General features: G+C 34.6%; 1 protein-coding gene across 5 annotated transcripts in view; it reads right to left on the reverse strand.

The window, feature by feature from the left end:
• Positions 1–22,463, reverse strand: part of tox (thymocyte selection-associated high mobility group box) — a 111,312-nt gene that overhangs the window by 10,554 nt on the left and 78,295 nt on the right. For 3 of the 5 annotated variants that reach the window (XM_015353772.2, XM_015353770.2, XM_015353773.2), the window contains 3 exons: positions 5,957–6,217; positions 3,585–3,845; positions 52–132 (listed from right to left, as the gene is read on the reverse strand). In XM_015353772.2, the coding sequence (XP_015209258.1) occupies positions 52–132; positions 3,585–3,845; positions 5,957–6,217 (603 nt within the window). The remainder of the gene's footprint in view (positions 1–51; positions 133–3,584; positions 3,846–5,956; positions 6,218–22,463) is intronic. The other 2 variants (XM_006633911.3, XM_015353771.2) reach the window with 1 other exon arrangement.

The following is a 22,463-nucleotide window of genomic DNA, read 5'->3' on the forward strand; positions in this document are numbered from 1 at the left end:
AATAGCCTCAACTTTGATCGTATAAATTAAATATGCACATTGCACACTTACCTTAGAAACCAGGCTAGCCCTGTAAGCTGCCAACTGCTTGAGGTATTCCTTTTTGGCAGCTTCTGTTTTCTTTTTGTATAACTGCAAAATAATAATTGAAAAAAAGTTCTCAGCACCCATAAACAATCATTCCTACTAATTCAGTTAGCTACAGTACCCTTATGATCTGTAATCTTTTTGTTGCTGCTGGCAGAATAGTACAATAAGTCATTACTTACGAATGCTCCCTATATTATTTTCTTTTGGGCTGTTTATTATCCATTCCTTTCTCCTCTTTATCTCTAGCAGCTGTGACTACTTCTTTCAGCTCTTTAGTGCAGCTGCCCTCATGACATTTCAGCTAGACCCACATAGCAACCCTCTATTACACAGACTTTATATGTCAAGTACAATTAAGAAAGACAGCTGATTATTCTTTCAAACAGACACATACAATTTAACTAACATAATTTAGGTCTTACTTAAACATTGAGGTCTTTCCAATGTACATAGATTGCCTGTTCACTTTCTAAACATTAATTAAAGCTTTATTTTTACTATTATGTAATATATATATATAATAAATATTAGCTTTATTACACTATCGTTCTGTATTAACAGTTTAATATTTGTGTAAATTATGCAGGATTGTCCTGTAGGGCTGTCAGATTCGAACTGTTAGCGAGATGGCTAAATATGCATTTGACTGTTTTGCAATTATATTTGCCCTTTTATGATGAAATCATGGGTTCTTAATAGAACACATTAAGTCATTAAAGGCATATACATAAAAAGGTGGTATTTTATAAATTAAGACCTCAGGGGGGTTATAGAAGCTTTATTTGTATTCTATCAAAGTGCCTTTGTATGTTTTTGACTTGTTAATGTTTGTAGTTCTTCAACAGATCCGTTTTTTCACAACTGGTTAGTCAAATGTGCCCCTTTCTCATTTCCTATGGTTATGAACCATTGTAACACGAGCAGCAGTGTGAAATAGTAAAGGAACTGGGAAGTTGTGGGTTCAAATCCCAGGTGGGATATTACTGTTGATGAAAGTTTCATCAGATTTTCAAGCTGTGAGTTCCCCTGCCATTTAATTTTATAATTGTTACAGTTAAACCTACTGCATTTTAGATTAACTTAGCATAAAGCATGAGAGTGTTCTGCTTCTAATTGTTTTATTTTGCTAAATTAAACTAGAACATCTATTTTAAAGTTTGTTTGCCAAATCAAATGTTAATAATCAATTAGTAGGATATTTTGCACTAATGACAGATCTATAGGATTAAGCCTATGGTATGTCTGTCTTAATTTGCAACACATTAAATAAAATGCACAAAGTCATTTAAATTTTAAAACCACTTTTATCTCAATTTATATTTAAAAAAGTAATAAATTTGAAAAAAAAATAGTAAGACTGCACAAGTCTGCAGAAACCCCAATCAATTCTAAAATAAATCCCATAAAAACTGTATTTCTTTCACAATTTATACCAAGGAGAAGAAGAAAGACTTAGCCATGATGTGAGCTCTGCTATCAGAGTAATGCTGCAGAGGAGTTACTGATTTGATTGACTTGACTGGACATATAATTAATGGAATTACTGACGATTCAGAGAAGACAGTGGTTTGTGGGCTCTGAGGATTTGTTGGCTGCTTCACAAGTGCATTTCTGTCTCATCGTTTCCCTGCTGCTTCTAATTCAGGAGGGCAGGCTCATAATTGAAGCAAATTAACTGTTTACATTTGCCACTTCTACCAGGGGAAAGAAAACGTATCAGCAGGAAAGAAGGATAGAAAATTAAATTCTTCGCACTTGTGTCCAGGCTGCCCCTCTCTAACAAATTAACAGTAATTTCGTGAGGCATCAAACACAGGAATTGAGCGAATTAAATCATACAGAGCTGTTGCTTGCTGAGCAACATGTGAACTATGCAGCCCTAAACCAAACATATGCTAAGTATTTTTAATATCACCTGTTTGCTGTCTCTGTGATAGCTTGAAGACATGCTATAGGGCTATGTGGATCTATAATGTTAAAGCAACTGCTGACAACAAGTACATTTGGATGAATGGGAAAAATAATGTTAATTAGTTCTCTTCACATATTTTAGTGCTTCCAGAAATGTTTGCTCTTAAATTTCCTTTTCCCTTTTCAAGCAAAATTAACTGACGTACAATGAATCACTCAGATGAGTTGATAACAGCTGTCAGTTCCTCTGAAAAGAAGATCAAAGCTGTATTTCACATTTCTTGTGAAAAACATTTTATTTCAGCCTTCAGCGATATTTTCTGCTTGGCTTTGCTGGTACTGCAATGCATTCAAGGGTTACAACACACCAAGATATTGAAAGATAATGGCTTAATTTGAATGTTTCAAAGATAAAGAAAGAGATCCATCCCAGACTCTAAAGTATGTTGATTTGGAAAGTGTACATAAATTAATAAGATTGTCACATTAAGATTGTCCACACCAAATTCACATTTGGTGTGGATGGATTATATATTATATACATGTGTTGATACACATGAAAAAATAGATATGTTTAATTAAAAATATTTTATGAAAAGATTATCCACAAAATGTGGATATGTGCTTTTGTTTAACTTTTATTTTTAATTTCACTTTCATAAACATAAACTACATATTGTATTAATGAAACCAAAATAAACCAAATACAATTTGTTATTGTAATCATTTACTGCTCATTGTAAAAATAATGGAGATGAGTGATATGTCATTTGACACATTTATAATATTCCTTATTTGCAAACGGTGTGTGCATCTTTACTTCGTAGATTATACAGTACAAAATTGGTGCATAAGGCATGGGACAGGATGTGTGGAATTAAAAAATAAACATAGAGCTGATAGAAAACCACAATATGTATTCCTTCTCTAATACTGTCAACGCCTTTGTTTTTTAACAATGTCATAGAAGGTGGAATGACATAAAGAGCCCAATTTTACAGCACAATTTCAATACTTAACATTAATGTTGACTGACACCTGTTGGGTTAACATACTGCTTACTTTATGGATCTCAGTGGAATATAAAAACATATTTGCATGAAAATTCACTTCTGCCACAGTTGAGGTTCGGACACAGGACATGAGATGAGGTGCTTCATGTGAAATAAAGAATGTGTAATGGGTGTGGTGTTTGAGATAAGGTTAGGATCAAGCTTAAAGAATCCTGGAAAAGAATTTCTACCCAAATCCATTGTGGGTTTTATATTTCTCAGAAATGTGTCCTGAAAGTAAAAAAAATGGGTCATGGAAAAGATCGCTCATAATTCTGGTATATGTAAACTCCTTTCAAGGGCAATGTTGTTTTTCTCTATTTTTAATCTAACATGATAGAAATAACACACTCCTTTATGAAATATTGACAGTTTAGGATTTAAAACCACTCTAAGGAGTCACAAATCACTGCTAAGCAGTTATTTTGTTTGACATGTATTTGTCAGGCAGTACCCATAAAACATGGTTGATGTCATATGTACATATAGACAAACGGATACTGGATTTTTATTAAAATCATTGTATTTCACCTGTTTCTGTTCCTCGCCCAAGCCGTCCCACATAGAAGCGACGATTTTGGAAACTTCACCAAATGTGGCATTTGGGTTTTGTCCCTTGATGGCTGCCTGAGTGTCACGAAAGAAGAGTGCGTAGGCAGACACCGGTTTCTGTGGCTCATTGGGGTCTTTCTTCTTCTTTTTCTTTGGAGTTTTTGGCTTCTTTCCTATGTCAGTAGCTGGTCGTTTTTCTGCCCCATTCATCTGCAAGGCATGATATCTGTTTTCAGTAAACTGCGACATAAAAAAAAGCAAAGACAATAAAATACAGCAAGCGGAAAAAAACATTTCCAAATTTTTATTTCACAAGGAAAACATCAGCCACCCAATCAAGATGAGAAAGATAAAGGGGAAAAACAGTGATTTTGGTGTTTTTATGAACAGACCCACCCATTTTGAAAAGCTGGTTCCGTTCAACTAGCAGCTAGAATGGCTGCTTCAGGCCAGGAGGAGGAAGGACAGATCAACAACAATATACAGTATACGTACTTGCAGGAAACAGGCTCTGCTGGGAAGCAGAGAGATAAACTGCATCTAGTTCACTCCACCCAAGCCAGCCCTACTGACCCCTGTCTATCACACCAGTTCAGCCAACCACCAGACTACAGGATTGATTAGTTTAAATCATAAATCATATTTTATAGGAATATCATAATACAGAATATTCCTCCCCTTGAAATGCATAGGTGAGAGAAAAAGTTTTGCGCTTTAATCTGGATGTCAGCTAGTATCGGTTCATAAATAAAATCAATCTGTTTCTGTTTTGAATATGAATAATCTGAACCTGTGTAATACACAGAGCCATTGTTTGATAGATTATGTTTTATGCACATTTTTAGATGCAGAGAGAGATTAATGTCACATGATGCCTGTGGTGAAATAAATCTTCTGTCATACACAGTATGGTTTTTATGATCTTTGCTTCCCAGAGTTTGGTAGTGGCAGAATAAATAAATAACTGGGATGAAAGACAAGTCAAAAAACATAAATGAAGTATTTATATTGTGTTACTATTTCTGATCTCATAGAAATTAGTGACATGAATCTTGTTTATTTTCTAAAGAAGTGTCCTATGTGTTCTGATTCTAATTACTAAATTATAATTCTAAACAGATGAAAAGCATGTAATACTGTATAACATGAAGAAAAAATTCCTTTAATGTCTAATTTCATTTGCCTCATCCTGCCTCTCTTGCAAGGTCATATGAAAAAGATAGCAGGAAATACACTTTTCTGAGTAAACAGCAGATGTTAATGCCATTGCTGTACAGTTTCCTGAGATGGTGTTGTTTTACAATAAATTAGTTTTCTCTGAGATAATAATGGATTTCCCCTGATGACTTCCTTGGAACACTTCACACTTTATGCTGACTCTCTACTGAACTATTTTTGTAAAAAAAATGTTTTGTGTAGTATTTTTGTAATTTACAATTCCAGTTGAATTCAAATACTTCTTTGGCATTTTGTTGTATGCAAATAAAGTTGGAGTAAAAGCCAACAGTTTGATTCTATCTAGCTACAGCAATGCAACACGTTTTGCCATTGGATAATGCTGAATATGAGAAAGATCTTTCTTTAATACAAATTTAATCATGCAGTACATATTGCTTAACATTTTTCTGTGCCCCTTCCAACTCAGGTCTGTAAATGGGTTTCATGGAGCATGAACAGATTCTTTCTTGTTTGACATAATGTGTTCACTGAATGTGTTGTTAATTCCTTCACAAAGGAAGAAAAAATGTCAGCTGAAATTAGTTGTTTTATCACTTTCACCAAAATAATTAAAATTATACCTAACTGACACTCAAACAAATAATTGCATGAAAGGATCTTGAACTGGACTTGCCAAATCCACGCACCAACTAACCAACTGAAAACACACACACTTCTTTAATATAACTCCAGACTTTCAGCACGAAAGCCAATCTTGTAACTCCCTCACCAAAGGGCACACATAGCATACCAGGGCAGTAACTGGCTGCTACATGTCTCCAACCTGCCCGGAAACTGCACTCAGGGTGTGCATAATATATTTCACTTTTAAAGTTAAGAGTATGTGCATTGTACAGTATGTGTATTTATGTGTGTTAGTTGCAATTATTCTAACACTGCAGTTTTGCCATAAACTGTGTGTGTCAGGCTGCTATAGTTTCCAATTTAAGTAAATCAAGAGGAATAAAATGAAAGGCACCATGGAATGGACAAAGGAAACCATGGCTTTGAATAATGCTACTGCATACTGCCATAATGCACTTGAATGTATTTGATGTGGCTCTTCCTTTTTTAAAGCATTCATGAATACACTATGCAAGCCTGGAAAAATTGGAAGTTTACATTTAATGTACCTTTGATGTCTCATCAGCGTCATCTTCATGGACTGAGCTAGAAGGAGACGGGGTTGCAGATTTGCTTCCTGGAGGTGATGGGGAACTATGAGGAACATTATTTCCACCCATATTCAATCCCAGCTGTGCACTGAGCTGTGACTGGTTGATAGTGGTGAGCTGACCATGCTGCAGCATAACAGACTGGACCCTGGGTCTCAAAGCTTCCATTTGTGGGTGAGTGTTGTATCGGGATGATTCTGTGTTTGTCATGTCCTGCATCTGTAATGAATAAAGAAACAAGCTTTTAATCATTAAATCCCATAACAGCCTCCTTTCTACAAATCACCTCTGAATCATACTTAAGCTGGGCACATTTGTACTAGTGTCACAGTTACAGTGATTGTTGTTGATGTCCATGAATTTTGGTTATACATCTTTAACTTTCAACAAAACAGCCGTCCATTTTTAACCACTTCATCAACTTCAGGGTAGTGGAGGAGCCAGAGCCTAGCTTGGTAAGCAATGGGAGCAAAGCACGGTTCACCTTGCATGGGATGCCAATCCTTCACACACACATAATCGCAGACACTAGGTTAATTTTCCCAGAAGCCAGTTAACCTACAGTACAAGTACGTGACTATGGAAGACAACTGGAGTACCTGGAGGAAACCCATGTGAACATGGGAGACCATACAAACTTCAGGCAGACAACAGCCCAGGTCTGAAACTGAACCCAGGTCTCCAGTGCTGCAAGGCTGCACGTCTAACCACTGTGTCACCATGCTGAGCCACCACACCCCAAAAACTGCATTTTCCTTTAATTCAGAAAATAGGCCTATGTGGTTTGAGCACGCCCAAGCTGTCCAGAATAGCAGCTGTCAAAGCCTGTCTTTGACCTAAATCAAGCTAAATACTTAAATATGCATGAGAAAGAAGTTTGAGGACATCCCGTTGTTTGAAGATAACACTGTAGTACATCACAAATGCCATAACTGCCATCACTAATTTTGATTGACATATAATGTAACAATTTATTTTAACATGTTCTAAATTGTGAACATCAGCAGTGTTCACTATTACCACCACTTGCTGTATCTGCTGTGCCTGTAGCTGATAGTGTTCAATAGCAGCAGTAAACAGTGTTGATGCTTGAGAGACCATTCTCACTCTGTCAAAATCTTCTCAGCAAACAACGGTGCTCTATAAAGTTGGCTAATCTCAATGTACAACATATTATACCAGTATAAATTCTGAAGAGGAAAAAAAATAAAGTGTTGGACTATCACAGTAGAAACAGCTGAGCAGAGAGACATTTTACTTTTGATTTCAGTCTTAAAGGTTAGGGAAACAGCTGCTGAAGCCATCTTGAAGCAATTGACCGGGACTGAAATTGACTCTAATCAGTTAAACTTACTATTGTTTCGTTGTTATGTGTTTGCCTTTAATTTACATTTATACTAATTGTAAATTATCAACTATGTACATGTGCCTGTATTCTCCACTTAGTTTAGAGGCTAAGTGTGAGTTAGAAGTTGCAATCCCAGAGCAAATTTTAAAAAAGCCTCCAGATTATTTTAATTGTTCAACATGTGCACGCTAGGCACCATATGAGTTATTAAAAATCGTGGATAACTGTTTCTCCTCATGACTTTATTCTCATTCAGATTTTTTGTGGTTTTCAGCATGACTGTGATCTAGGCTCACATTTTCTGAGGCAAACTCCTAGCCCCAATTATAATATGTAATTAATGCCTTTCAATGTCTTCTCTTGGGTTCTGATTTTGATCTAATAGCACTTTAGTCCAGCACTTTATTACATGTTATTGGTTTTACAAAATTTTTTCTTTTGAATGTATAGGCAATAACTAGTTTAATATTAAAGAATAAAATGATACAGTACTAGAAATACATATGGAAACAAAAAGAGTGTACACAAAGGTAATAACTTACATAACATTAGTTTAGTTTTTCTAAAATGAAATATTACCTCATATAGCATTATATAGATAAAATACAACTGTTTGTCAAGAAATCAATAAGACAGTGTCACAGCAGCTCATGGCATATACAGTACAAGTACAGGCAATAATACCACTGTTGAGATAGAAATACGAAGAGGCTAAGGCAGAAAATCTAAATTCTCTCAAGCTCTTCACGGTAAATTTTATACATGATATGTGATATTCTGGTACAGAGCATATGAATAACCTTCCTACAAGTTTGGGAGATAAAGTTACTTCAAGAACAGCAAGAGATACACTAGCACAGAACGGTCTCTATGGGCACGTAGCTGCTCAGAAACCATCACTGAGGGGAGGCAAGAGAAGAGAAAAGCTGAAGTGGGAAGATCCAGCTTGCAAAAACATAGCCTTTGCTGACGAGTCCAAGTTTGAGCGCTTTGGCAATAACCAACGGCAGTTTTTTCGAAGGCGGACTGGAGAGGGGTGTAATAATCAGTGCACGGTGAAGTGAAGCCAGCGAAGCATGGGGGTGGCACCATACAGTTCTGGGGTTGCATCTCAGCCAGCGCTGCCAACGATTTACATAAAAATTAGGGTACCCTCTCTGCTGACAGGTACAAGCACGGCTTGATCCCCTGTGCCATTCTATCAGTAAAGCATCTTATTGGGCAAGTTTATTTTTCAACAGAACAAGGACTCTATGTGCACGGCAAATGTGGTGAAAAATATCTGGAACGAAAAGTGGCGAATGGAAAACTAAGAAAGATGGCCTGGCCTTCGTCATTTAAAGAACCTCTCTGGCAATAAGGGCTACCAAGATGCTGTAAATAGCAACCAAGCAATTAACACATTACTGTATGAGGATCACCATTTTACAGCCCATAACCGAAATGTGTGCAGTATAAGGTATAGTCTGTGTGAATTACACATGCATTTAATAATATTTTCTTTTAAAAATAATTTGCATTATAAATCTCTTCTTTTCCTTTCGTTTCCGTAAATATTTCCAGTGTTGTATATTCGGAATGCCTAAGCCTTCTGGTTTCCAGAAAAAAAGAAGATATAGTAGGTACATGTAAATGAAAGGGAGAGATTAATGTCTGGTCTGTGGAAGCTGCATGATAGTTTTTCTAGTTATCCCATGCTAACATGCTGACAGGATTTCTTTGACTTTGTGATCATCAATTTGGTTTATTAGAGTGCAACCAAAATTAATCATGTTGTATAGCTGTGACAATAGAGGGATTTATGAATTTAAACAAAATGTATGCTTGCACCTTTATCATGCATCCCTGCGTCCTCTATGTGCTTTTAATTGAGGTCAATAGCTTGATTACACTAGGGTTAAATACTGCTTTTTACTCTTATACAAACATAGAATATAAATATGTAACAGAATAATCATATAACATTTAAGTGAAATTTAATATTTTAATAGAATAATTATATAACATTTAAGGCACGATCACACATTTATAATTTATCACATCATCTATACTTTTCTCCACTACTGTCATTTTGTGAAGACAGTAAATTAAAGCACATTTAGTAAATTAAAGATATTGATTTATTATTTAAAATCATATGGTTCACATTATCAGAACTTTCATTATCATACTGAAATATTAACGTGACACAAATTCATATCGTGACCTCTTCTGACCAGTAATATATGAAGACAATATTAACAGAATGATCTTCTAGTAAGTGAACCGTACTAGTGACTAACTACCTGGATATTAACTTAAGTCACATATGTTGTTTATGAATACTTTAATGATAGTTACTGTATTTCAGTGTTAACAACTGTATTTATTATAAACTTATAAAGCAAATTCTGCACTTTATAAAATAGTGTCACTGAAAATATTTGTTAATTATTCATGTTTACTAACTCATCTCACATGAAACAAAAATTTTAAAAAAATCAAGGAATTAATATCTACTTTTTAATTATTGTAGCTGTTCCACAACATTTGCAAGTATATGCAATATACAGTATGTGTTCTCAGTTACTATTTCAAGGTAATTTCCTGTGCAACATCTTAAAGTCTTCTGCAAAATTACCTTATAATAGCTTGCCATTTTGAACATTTTATGTTTCAGTATCTTCAGGTAGAGAGTTTGAATTCAGCTCTATAATAATGAAAAAATGTTTGCCTTCTGCACATTAATCATATCTACTTGGATGCTAAGTTATAAAACATTAAATTACTCTACTTCTACATTTACTGTAATTCAGTTTAACAGAAACCGTGATAACAAAGAGGTGACTGATGAAAGCATAACACTTCTAACCACAGGTTATGACAAAATGAGATACATTGCACCAGATTAAAATCACATCTAGTACTGAAAAGACGTTCAAATTAGTAAAAAACTATTTGAAAATGAAATGTAAATATACTCCCAAGCCCTTCGGCATTTACTCCCAAAAACTGTGAAAACACTTCGCAGGTTAGTTGCCCCCATAAAGGAAACCATACCGTGCAAAAGGTAATTGTCAACTGCTTCTTTATGAAGTTATCTTGAAGTCTTTATTCACAAACATCAACAAACGAGCAGACAGATTACAACTTGAAAGGAGATACCTTACCCCCCCATAGTTTGTGTTCTGATGAAAGATGCCAATTACAAGATATATATCTCATCCAACAGATGTAGGATTTCCAAACTTTTAAGCATCCTCTCTCCTTTCCCTGCATTATTAAAAATGACAGGGATATCAGCGCCCAAGCCTATCATTATCAAAGAGATTGCTAGCAGAAATCTGTAGTCGAACCACTTGTACAGCAGGCTGTTGTCAGTGCTCCTGGGCCTTGTCTCCTCTGATCCAGCTGTTTCACCACACAGCAGTTGGTAAACGGGGAACGGGAATGCAGGCAGCCTCCAGGCTCTGTTTGTTAATGTTACTTACCAGCTGCTGCTTATGGGGTGTTAGCAGCCAGACCTGGAAGTGTGCCAGTATTCCTCAGGAACAAGAGAGCGAGGCATCTCTGAAGCCCTTCCATTTACCCCGGCCTGTCATCACTTGACACTGAACATTGCTGAGTGTGTTATCCCCAGGGCTTCTGGAAGAGAGAGCCTGCTGCAGCTTCTCTGTGACCGTGGCTCCCTGGCCCTTCACTTACAAGCCCCTTGTCGGGTACCCTCTGACATGGACAAAGGAATACAACATTCGCTGCTTCCAAAAACAAACTTTGAAAAGACTTGTATTTGATGTTAAAAATAAACCAAAAAACCAAAAAGATCATGAAAGAGTTAGGGAAATACATTACTGATAACTACATAATTATATTTTAGTAACCCTCACAACATAAATATTGTTTTCTACAGAACTATATCAAATTTTGAGAGGGTTTCTGAGCTGATGTGCAAGCTCTGAGAGCTCCCATTCCCCTCATGTGATTTTCTTACATCCTGAACTTATTAAAGGTCATCACAATTATGGCGATGTGAGGTTTACGACGTTTAATATCTGCTTAGTAGGTCCCATGTGTGAATGTGACCACAGATCAAAGATCAGAACAGTGAACATAAGTATGACATAATACACATTATACCTCTATGGCAGATACATAACTTTTAAGTAAGCTCCAGGACAAAATACTAACACAGTAGTGCATTGCAAATAATTGACATTTCATATGCAGACCAAGGGCTGCAGTGGTTATGGTTTCCCAGTACATTGGGTAACCCACGCTCACTTCTCAGAAGAAAAAGGGATCCCCCCTTTCAACCTTCAGTTTTCAAATGGAATATTCCTACTCAGAAGTGGTAAAGGTGGGCTTCTTGCATGCAGACACATCTTTAAATTTGACTCAAATTAAAATCTGTCTCCAAATTTTAAATTCTGCGTCCTTTAACACAATGTAAGCCGCTGTGTCTGTTAATTGTCAAGTTTAATGGCTCTCTTTCAAAGTGAATTGCATTACAGTAACACAATGCAGGAAGTTCAGTTGACAAAGCAATCGAAGATGTCACATCACCCGAAACCCTTCAACTGGATGAATTATGTGAAATATACCCAATACCTTTTATTGTGCTCTACATAATAAATGACAGGTGCAGCCATGAAAACTGTGCTACAATTGATCATCTGTGTGCTGTGGTTAAAGAAGTCAGACAATTCAACCAACAATCACCATCTTCTTTCTGCCATGAAGGCCAATGTTTTTAGCAAGGACAATTGCCTGTTACAGCATTAACATTACTGAACTCATTTCTTGAAACATAGAGTGCTCAATGTGAAGGAACCCAGGGAGGAATGCTGAATCAATCATTGCAGATAGAAAATGGCTGAGAATCAATACTGTTTGGAATTTTCATTATTAAACTGGACCATTTCAGTGATTTTACCTGGCTGCTTCAATGAAATAAGATTATTAAGATTTAAATGGAATAAAATGATAATTCCACGCTATTCACAAAACAAAATACTAAAATATAAACAATTGTGAATAGTGTCTGTACTATGTATAAAAACAGAGGAAAGAGAGACTCTCACACTTATAAAGGCCATTAGTTTGCATCAGTACTCTTCAATAAAATGAATGTGCCAACATTTTAATGGAGCATTCCTGATATTTATCTTATAATAACAAATTGCACTTGAAATCCTGTTCTTTAGTTATCACTATGAAATAAATCAATTTCAAATGTGTTTTCCAGATGCATCCTGAATTGCTCTAATTATTTGTTTTGTCTGTGGTTTTAGAAGGACCGCAAATCAAATGTTTTATATTGATTACCTTTGAATAATATAGAAGACCAATACAGTGTGTCTAATTAAAAATTAATAAATGCTGTGAAAATGTAATTGTGATGCTCAAAATGTTTTAGGGATAACGCAAAATAATAAGCTCTTTAATTTAGGTCCTGTATTTTATTTTACATACAAAGCTTAACACTCAACTTTGCTTTAAAGACCTAAGCTTTGGGTCACTAAATGCTACTTTATAACCATTATGTTTATAAATTAGATCTGAAAAGGATTAAGCTACTTTAATTAAAATATATTTAGCCTAGCAATTTTTACACTTTCCAGATCTTTTTCTCTCTTCCATTTGTAAAAGCTGAAATAACCCCCAAAAGAAATATATAGTAATAATACATTATTTTTAAGATCAATGTTACTTATTTTTAAGATTAACGTTTTGTAATCTGATTTACAACACATAATAGGAGGAGGTTTACATAACATTTAAAGTTCTAAATTTTACTGTAAGGTAGCTGAATAAATCAATATGCAAGTATATGTTTTCTTAATGTTGTTAATCTTTGTCACTGGTACTTGAGAGTAAATAACCTTCTCTTAACCAAATGCATTGTAAACAGAGATCTGAGTTCAGACGTGAAGGGTCAACCATCTCCAGTAGCTAAAGAATTCACTTAGCATCTAATACAGTCTCTACATTGGGTCTTCTGAATTATTTAAATCTTTATGGGGTGTGCTTTCAGCCATGAAATCAGAAAAGTGGCTGTTATTAAGTTCTGCAGTAAGTGCAAAATGTAATACGTCTTTTGGGTTTGAGCAAAAGTAATAGGTTTTTAATCCTAAAACTATGTGTTTTTAGTGATAATAAAGCATTTGATAAAAAAAGACTTGTCTTGGCTTTTAAAGATTAAGAAAACATTATGAGTAGGGCTTGGTAAATATTCTGCACTTTATGTCTTTTTATGTGGAAAATTGTATAAAAGGAATAAAAACATGCAATGTTTCATTAAAATTTGTATTGACACTGTTTATACCATTTTACTACTGTGATACTATCATTTTATCATTTTAAAACAACAGTGTAATAAATGTACAGAAAATAGAAAATCCACCGAAAACATCATGAATAATTCATGAAAAGATGCATAAAAAGAAGTTAGAATGTTTACAGGATGTAATGTTCCAATCTCCTTCCCCACAAAGGCGTGCTATTGTATGTTTTCTAATAAAATAGTCCTGGAGGTGTCTTAAATGCCAGCACAGCATTCTGGCTGATAAGCGTGGGCATGTAAATTAATATATATGTGTACATATTTCCAGTAACATAATGTAATTATTATAAAACCAAAACTTATTTAAATATTGTGGGTTGCTGAAGAACAATGTTGTGGGCTTCTACGAAGACCTTTTTTTCCTCAACGGTGAAAATTACACGTACCTTAAAGAAAACTGAACAATATTCTAAGAAATAAAGTGCCTTAATTATGACTAAAGTATTTGCTGATGCAAAAAAAAGGTCATCAAAACTAATTTCTCTGTGTAAAATCCTTCCATTTTGTGAACTAAAAATAGATGCATTTTGGAGATACTTGCAGCCTTGGCTCTGGAGGAAAGAGGAACTGACTTTGAAAAACAATCAAATAAACTTTTTTTTAAAGTATGCGAAGCTGAAAGTAGTGACTTTTCAATGTGAAACCTCATTTAATTTGTAAACGGTTACAATGGCACAATATAAAGTCAGACAATAGCATGTGACTGGGAAAAGATACGTTTGGCTTTAACTCATTTGGTTTGAGAAATGACAGGCTAGCCATAGGACAGGTGAGTTGGAATACCCCCATTACACCAGGAGGTTACTGCATTGATGGCATAGGAGGGGTCTTAACATGATGAACACTGACAGACAGTGGGCTGCAGATTGGAATTTATACCCTGAAGTTGATGACTGGCAGGTATTAGGGTCTGTCTTCTCAAGGCTGGTCATGAATTTAATTAAATCTGCCTTTGATGCATTTCTACCTTATCTGGACTAATCAAACCTATATAACATTTTTATTGTCAGAATAGTAAATTATAAAAAAGCACAAAACAAGTCAGTTTAGTAGGAGTGGTATATGATGTCTTTTTTGTCATGTTTAATTCATTTTTATAATGTTAAGTAATGTTAATTTGTACTGTTTATAAGATTTTAAGTCTCTCTGCGTGTTCAAAACAGAGTTATTTCGATGCAAACAAACTTCTGAGAAATTGGATAGTAAAGGCATTGTGTCATCAAAAGTCTTATCGCATTATCAAATATATTTTTCTCACCCTGAAGACCCTTATTTAACTGTTAGCCACCAACCATGAAAATACACATTTCCAGAGTAACACAGCAGTGCTTGTCACAAGCTTAACCCCACTTGGTTCACAAGAACAATATGAAACTTTGATGAGCATTACAAATGACTAATAAATCCATTCTTTAGATGAACAAAAAACCTCGCCAATCTAAATGGTGTATGGTTTCATGTATAAAATTCTACATCACAATGGAAAACCCAATTTCTTTTTCCATATATGTATCATTAGACACAATATAAAACACACTATAATGCCCCGTTTGTATCTCAATCACAATCTCAATCATCAATTTGCAATACTTTACTAGACAAAGGCATCCTCAACCTTAATTATTATTTAAGTATTAGTATTAAGTATTAGTTTTGCTTCTCAGATGTATGCACTGACCCCAGAAGCAATTTTTTAAAATTTACTTCCAAGTCTACCACCACTATTATTATCAGAAACAGTATTTTATTTTGAAAGCAGAGCTGGAATACTCCGGATTATTGTAACTGGGAAACTCACTATGGACTGTGTGTTTTGTGAAACAGGAGGTTCAATTCATGGAACAATTGCCTTGTCTCTCTTGGGCACTTCAACATGAAATATTATATTCATAAAAATAAACAATCATGTAACATTTGCCTTAACATCGCAGAGGTAACAAAGTATGTTTAGTGGTATTTATGGATGTTACTCCAATGCGGACAGTGAGAAATCTAAAAATAGAAATTCAGCAGGTATAGCAATGAGTTAATTTGGAATAAGTTAATTTGGCTGCAAGGATAAGAGCAAAGACACTCCTGTATATCTGTAACATTTGTAAATGCCTTGCTTGAAGTGGAAAAGGCATATGAGCCATTCATGGTTGACGATCTACATTTTTTGCTGTATAATATAGAATAATGTACTTTATTTTGCAGTGTGGATTCTGTTATTTGTCTTTGGCTATCATAAATCTTCTGAGCCATATGAACAAGGGCTGTAGCGTAAAGATTATATAAAGTCAATAACAAAAGCCCCAAGTTGAATGTACTGTATTGTTAAGTTTTAAATAACAAATAGAGGATACTGTTGTAACATTGGTAGCCCAAATATAAGGGTCAAGCTTCACTGGGATTTATTTTCCCTAATTAAAGAAATGCATCTACTGCTTTGCGTGATGCTAATTGAGCATGGTAAGGTGATACTCAAAACACAATGCCTTTGCACTCCACAACTGCAGTAGATATATGGTGCAGAAACAAAACTAAAGATTACTTAATGCTATTGTCATATAGTGCTACACCAAAAAAATGACCTGTTTCAGCAGTCTGAACTTGATGAAGACCTTCTGTCTGCCAAAGGTAATTAATTAATAAAAATCTAATGAACGGATCAGGATCATTTGTAAAAATGTCAAACTGATGGGGATCTCTTAGGGATTTGACAAGGCTTTTTCAATGAGGAAGCTAATCTATTGCTGTTGGTGATCTTAATTACGGCAGTGATGAATCAGTGCTTTCCATAAAATGATTTATCATGTCAGGCAGCATGCCTCTAAGTGATATACAGCCATATCACTTGACTCTTTTTATTGTTATGAGTTTTAGAAAATTAAATATTTTAAGTACTTTGTACCATAGGCCTGAAAAACAGAAGCTATTAGTACAAGCAGCAGGATTTCTTTAAAAAATGAATACCACACAATAATATATATTATTTATACTCAAATTCAGTAGTTCATTTAGATTCCAATGAATGCTATAGACGGACAAGATATGTATTAAAGTATGTGGCATTACTTGTCTATCTGAAGATAAGCCTGCAACACTCTCCCTCACTACCTTGAAGACTGAGGATGTTCTGTAGGTACCATGGGAATGATGTCACTGTTTGTAACAGGCTCTGTGCTACTGAACCCTGTTACAACAGCAGAAATGTTTAATAACTTCAGTAAGCGGAGTTTAAAGACAACCTGGTGCCAGTAAACCTACTTTAACACCTATTGGATATGAACAAAGAGAACAGATATACCATGACTCAACAAAAAGGAAGAAGAAACAAGTAATGCTTTGGAGAAAACACCCTTTAAATAGGAGTCTTTTCACTTAAAGCAATACAATAAAAATAACAGGGACCATAAGTAAAACACAAACTCGCTATAATAAACACTTTGGGAGCCCTGCCTTTTGTTAATTGAAATGACAAACAATGAAGAATAAATTGCTTGGATTAAGTTAATAACATCACCTTAGGTAAAGGCATGAGCTAAATTAATGCATTACTTATCATCTATAATATCATATAATAATAGAAGGCAAGTTTTTTATTCTTTATTTTTAGTAGTACCTTTTAATATACTATATGCTAACATGTACAAGTGCATCACAAAATCTGTTTTGTTGCAGTTAAAACAAAGCAGCATAGGAATAGAGATTAACATAATTGTAAATAAGGATTCAAATAATATTATAATCAAAGCACAAAAGTGATTGAAACAAAATTAATATTTATTTTAAAATCTTCCTTCTTTGTTTGAAAGGACCTTTTACAGTGTTGGCTGCTCATGTTACAGGGAACAAATTGATTCATGTGTTTAAAGTAACATAATCCATGAGTAATACTGACCAGTCACCACATAACCTAAGATTTTTATCTCAAAATGTCTGCACTTTATTTCAAATCGGTAAAACCGCACAAAGATGGGGTGCATTTTCTTTGCAAACAACACATTTCGCTTTAAGTTGTAATTTTAAAATAACAAATGAATCATTTAGACTAATGTAACTTTTGTTTCCATCTTTTCTTTTTTCATTTTGAAAGAAACAAAATGAACACACATACTATAACAAGAGCAAAACTAAAATTATTATTTTTTGTGTGCCTTACATACAGTCTCTGTTTGTACCAGACCTGTTGTACTATGTTTCTAAACTGAGTCTTGAGAACCTGGCTCTTCTGTTAAAAGCACTGACAAAGGTGACCACTCTGGGGTACATTCTGTATGTTTGGGTACCATTTGCCTCGTAAGTTTCCATACCTTTATATCTTTATAATAACTCTTTTAGATTTTAAAACACATTTTACAATACATTTGTATAATCCTCTCCTTCAATTCAGTCCTTTTACATCTTAGTTTACATCTACACACTTCATGCTTGATTTGCTTAATGTTTTCTTTTTGAATTAGAAAGTCAGAAATCCTCACATGCATTTGGCGTCTTTTTATTTCTCTTTCAAAGAAGCTACAGAAGATGGTTCAATGCCTCCACTCAGAAGCAAAATCCTTTTCCTCTAATACTCATTTTAGTAAAACACATTAAAATCAAATATCTCCTGCAGCAAAACGATTCAAGCCCCTGGAACTGAAATAATTTTCTAATAAAAAATGCATGAGACAAATAAATGCACTTTATGTTCCACAAGAAAAGGCAGTTTCAACAGGCTAATGCTCAGAGAAAATTCATTTTATCAACCAGCCATTTCATTCTTTAGTGCTGCTACAGGCTCCCCCTTGTTGCTTGGCAACCATAATTCATAGTAGCTCTTAATGGATACTCTTCCAGCACTGAGAACATTAAGGTGAAAAGAATAAATGCCTAGGGTGAATCTTGAAATCTTTCATTATGCATGTAATTCTATTTTTTATTATTTATTTATCGTAATGCTATAATGTTTTTGTGGCAACAATCTCGATTCTCATAATTGTGTTTGAAAAATATTTTCCAAACAATCACAAATATGGAATTTGCAAATACAATTTCAATTTATCAGGTTCAATCTGTGCTGCACACTGTAATTCAGCCTTGTATACAGACAATATGCAGCACAAAATAGCAGAGAAACAAACAATGCTATTTGTGCTAAAGAGCCAAACATTATTGCTCTGTGTTGTTAGGTTTCATGAAAGATAGATTGGGATTTTTTATTGTATACAGTGCACCGAAAACCCTATACAAACCATGTGAACATACAGTTATTCTCTATCACGAATGTAAAAATATTTTAATTTATATTCTGATTATGGACAGGCGGAAATTACTGAATCAATGTTCCTGAATGGAATATAAAGATGAATTATACTCATATCATTATTTGTTAAAACAATAAATAGCTGGGACATTATTACGAAATGTGCCGTTAAAAACAAAAAGGGCCCTACATAAACTAAACAAGACAGAAAATAAGCAGCCCACCAGTCTTATGTTACATGTTACATGTTACACCAGTCTTATGTTACATGTTACATTTAAAGACAAAAACAGCACTACATTAATAAGACAGTGGAAAACTGTAAGGAATGATGGGAAATATGCTAATTAAACTGCAATGAGAAAGAGAGATCACCATATTTATCCTGTATACTGTAAGACAGTACATAACACATTCTCCTTTAACATGTATTTAATTGTGGAGGGTTCTGGGCACATTGCTGTTGTATTTCCTGTATACATTTCCCTACTGTACTCTGTTGAAATTAGTGGGCTCTTGTGTAACTAAATGTTCTGTACCTCTAACACTCCAGTTGGATTCAGGTCAGGTGAGTACAACAGCCAGTCCCAATACAGTACTTGGCTGTGTACTTTGGACCTCTGTAGTGCTGCAATGTGACCAGGAGGTATAATTTTTGCCTGCTTTTATTTGGTGCTTAGGATGTTCAATCATCCTCTAAACAGGACTGGATCACACTGCTATACAGACCAAGGTGGATGGAAAGGGAATGGGCCTTTTCTTATTATACAGTACATTCATTCTTTTGTCTCTTTTGAACTTTGGATTCATTAAGTGATGATGTTAAAAAACAATTTCACAAACTATTTCTATAACTACAGTATGTATTTCCCTGTGTAACTTCAAGGGTGTGATTATAAAAATGTTTATACCACATTTCTTATTTTGCATCAATTATGCAGGAAAGTTCTTTTTTTTCTTTGCCTAATACTGACTCATAAATTTTAAATAGCATGTGTTTTTATTGGAAATCAAGTGAAATTTATTTTAAAAAAGCAAATGATCACTTTCCCATGTTAAGTTTCTGTTTGAGTAGAATTTTTTTTGTGTTTTTCTTTCGGGGTCTCATAAATTACACTGTGGCAAACAGATTAGTCATGTTGTATGATATAAAAACCATAATTGTGCTCTTTCAAGTAAAACAAAACCCTGACTCTATAAGTTTCGTTTCTTCGGCATTAAAAATTCCATTACCCTCAGGAAACCTAAACCATTCAAATTTAAATTGTTCCATTACATAACATGTTCCTCTGCTGGTCAGTTGAAAGTTGAAAGACCAAATTAACATGGATATTCTTTAGGCCAGTATTAACTGTCAAAAGGGTATTTTTTTTAATTATTCTTTTTTATCTATTGTTAAAGAAAGTAGTTGGTAATTTTGAAAACTAATTAACCCTAATCTTAAGTACAACTACTGCTCCCAGCCCCAAAACACAAAAACACATATCAATAACATATACTTTAACACCCAAATTATATCAAAAATTCAATTGACCAGCAAATATCAAATTGCATGCCGAATACTTATGAGGCAGGCAAGAAGTCTCTAGCAAAGAAAAGAAGCTATCAAGAAATGGATTGGTAATTTGAGTTGTTAAGGTTTTCTTGGTATAAAGGAAAGTATAGATATTTTTTAATGTGATAAGCCTAACACTTTATGATGACATACAGTACCTGTGCCTTAATCAACTTTACAATGGCTACTTGTTCCTGTATATTTAATATATATTCTAATACTGATGCTGCAACAACAAATATGCAGTCATTCGACACACTTAAGTGGATCTGAAACTTGGGAGTTTTATATATCAGCACACTTTCCAAGGGCTGCCCATTTCCTTCAACCTTTTGCACACTGGCGGCTTTGTGCACGAGAAACAAATGTTTAAATATTCTGGTATCAATGGAAACAGTCATTCGAGTCATGGCACAGCGAGTGGTGTGAGAGACCAGACCAGACCTGAAAGGCATGGGGCACTGTGTGCATGGAGAAAACCCTCTTTTTCTAATTTTATCAAATGAAAAATGAAATCCACACCAAGATTAGAACTTGACCTAAAAAATATAATGTCCAGTTGCTACAGTGAAACTCTTATTCAATTCCCTCTGTCCATAAAAAGAGAATTACAAAGGAGTTACAGTACTAATATGTTACTCTGATAAAACTGATTGAATAAAAAAGGTAATTGTTAAGATGGAGTATCTTAAAGATGGAGTATAATATATAAATAATATGTAGGCATTCATATAAGTGAATACAGTCTAAAAGAATGAGTTACTGGCATACAGAGGTAAAAATAGAGATTCCCTTTAGCTATCAATCACTGTAAACTATTTTTATTATTGTGTATTTGTTAAGCAGATTCCTTATGATAAGTGAATGACATTATTGAAAATGTACATTAAATGCTAAGATAAAGATCAATCATGAAATGATTGGAACTGGGGTCAGCACAGGCTGTAAATGCCACATAAAAAGGAAAACAGAAAGACAGTGTAGATAAAGGTGCAGCAAATGTAAATACTTCGCGGGTATGTATTGTAGCTCATGTTTACAGTGAATAACTGCAAGTTATATTACCAGATTTAAAAACATTAGTGGCAAACAGTGTAAGCCTTATTGAAGGATGCAGTTGATCCAGAGCTGAGTGGTCATGTGTAAACTGTCAGGTGTAAACGGATGACTCTTGTGCAAATTCCAAAATCTGGTTAGGGAGTGCACCGTTTTGTGGGTAGCTTGCTCCACAGTTTAGGAATGGATGTCTAGAAAAGAGACAGTTTAAGAAGGGTGGACAGAAAGTCTTTTGGAGCAAAAGTGGCAGCAAAGACGAGAATGGAGGTACAGTAGGCTGACATGAAAGATTGAAAAGTTGTGGAAACCACAGTCGGTGAGGACTCAGGCTGTGAATCAGAGATGGGAGACTATAAAACACTAGTAGAGTTTCTCTGGACAGTAAAAGAAAAAGACCTTAAAACAGGTGGAAAGTAGATTCTTATCATTTCCATCAGTGCTAATTTACCACATACCTACTTGAAAGAAATGCTCTTGTCAACATTTGCTTAAGTGCAACAATTCACACATAACTATTTACAGAACCTGATGCACACTGGGAAAACTGATTACAACTTTAAGTTCCCCACCAGTAAAGTCGCTCAAGATGCAATTATTTTAATAAAACCTGATTTGGTAAAAAAAAAACTTTTTCGCCACTTTCTATGCATGATTTTTTCCCCACACATGCAGAAATCTTTTAAAATTCTCCAGTTCCCTTTCCTTCTGTTTTGCATGAAAACAATCTGAAATAACCAACGGATTCTGATAAAATGATGAGGAACAAGTGAATGGTTTATCCCCTGACAACATCCAAAATCAGACATCTGAAATTAAAACGAGAGTATTTTTTCCTTCTTTAAAAGGGAATACCCCTCTAAACCTCAAAAGGCAAATGACACATTCATGAGTTTGCTGTCATTTTTTCTCTTTCATGATCTAACCATAACAAAACTCAAATCCATTGTATATTATTTG

Source organism: Lepisosteus oculatus, chromosome 6, assembly GCF_040954835.1.
Source record: "Lepisosteus oculatus isolate fLepOcu1 chromosome 6, fLepOcu1.hap2, whole genome shotgun sequence".
Taxonomy (NCBI): Eukaryota; Metazoa; Chordata; class Actinopteri; order Semionotiformes; family Lepisosteidae; genus Lepisosteus; species Lepisosteus oculatus.